The 1,507-nt window shown below is 35.7% G+C and overlaps 1 protein-coding gene across 1 annotated transcript in view; it reads right to left on the bottom strand.

The window, feature by feature from the left end:
* Positions 1–468: 468 nt before the first annotated feature.
* LOC101857432 (methanethiol oxidase) overlaps positions 469–1,507 on the bottom strand; it is a gene marked incomplete in the record, with an annotated part of 26,770 nt that continues 25,731 nt past the window's right edge. Inside the window, 1 exon segment of the mRNA XM_013086781.2 lies at positions 469–1,447. Coding sequence (XP_012942235.1) covers positions 1,285–1,447 — 163 coding nt within the window.

The following is a 1,507-nucleotide window of genomic DNA, read 5'->3' as shown; positions in this document are numbered from 1 at the left end:
GGATTGGCTAAATCGTTTGATATCTTTTAATTGGTGGCAGGTATTGCATCTGCAAAAACATTTTTTTTCATGAATTCTCAAGCTCAAAATTCTTCCTCAAATTAGAGCAAAAATATAAAACCCCTGCCAAACTTCACATCCAGGACTGCGATGTCCCCAGGACAAAATATGAACAGATTCTACATGTGGATCCCATACCATGAGCAATGTAGAATACACTGTATAAGATACTACCAATCCCTTTTTGAATGGATGTTGGACCTGTATGAGATTGGCAAGTGATTAATTGTGTAAAAAATATAATAAAGATTTATTGTAATGACTACGAATGCTTTATACATTCACAGAAACAATATAGATCTTTTAAAGAGGCAGGCTACTTCAACCTTGCCTGTCTGGGCCACCCTGCATTGAGTGGGATACAACATCCCAGCAGACAGATGGTTTACTTAATACCAACAAAAAAAATTTTTTCATTATAAAAAAATAAATTTATATATGATAACAACACCAAATGACTGAAGATCGTGACATTTCATTGAGCTTCCTGTTTCCAATCTGATACAGATAATATTTACATGTATCATACAAGTAATATCATAACAAGTGACAACAAAAAGGTGAACGGTCACAGCATCATTCTCACTGATGGGAGAAATGTTCTCTGTTGTGTGCTGTGCCAATATCTCTGTCATATCAAATTACAGTAGAAATATTTCAGGATTAATAAGCAATGCTAGTATTATATGAAATGTAAGCAGGTCAATACAGCAAACTATTACCGACTTGAAATGTCAAAACTTCTGAAAACAACGAGTTTTAAATGTGTTACTGTACATTACAGTTACAGCCACTTAACTTTCCAAATTCATAAAACAAATTTTTTTATAAAATCCCGGAAAAGAGAAAAGAAAAACAAATACTTTATGCATACCTTTATTTTGTAAAGGCGTGGTTAAAAACACCTATGAATTTTTTTTCAAAGTGTTGTAGTTAGAAACACTTTTTCAGTTTTAAACAGCCGTCTCTATCACTACAATGAATAGATAAAAAAGACAATACCAAACCGCTCCCCCCCCCGCCATAAAAAAACCCACCAAAAAACCCAGAGACAACATCGACAACGACAAAAGAAAAGAAAGAAAAACAGCACTATTGATCTTTATTCATGAAGCTTCCCTTGTGTAGACATAACAAATTATCATCCAATCATGGCGGCTTTATCCATGGAGGAAAATCCCCTCCTTGCCTTGTCTGTCCTTTTTCTTTCTCTGTGGCCCCAGCCTACAGCCAAATGTCGGAGGTGCAGTCTCCGCCTGGGTAGCGTATCTCATGGCCTAGCACGGGGCCATAGGGTTCCTCTCCGAAGTCGATCATGAAGTTCTTGTTCAAAGTGAGTCCACCTTTGTCAGTGTCCACGTCAATTTGGAGCATCCAACCACCTCGCCTATAATTATAAAATAAAAACAATAAATATAAATACAATTTAAAAAATATATAAGAACAA

This window comes from Aplysia californica, unplaced genomic scaffold, assembly GCF_000002075.1.
Source record: "Aplysia californica isolate F4 #8 unplaced genomic scaffold, AplCal3.0 scaffold00503, whole genome shotgun sequence".
Taxonomy (NCBI): Eukaryota; Metazoa; Mollusca; class Gastropoda; order Aplysiida; family Aplysiidae; genus Aplysia; species Aplysia californica.
This window is presented reverse-complemented; position numbering and strand designations above follow the sequence as displayed.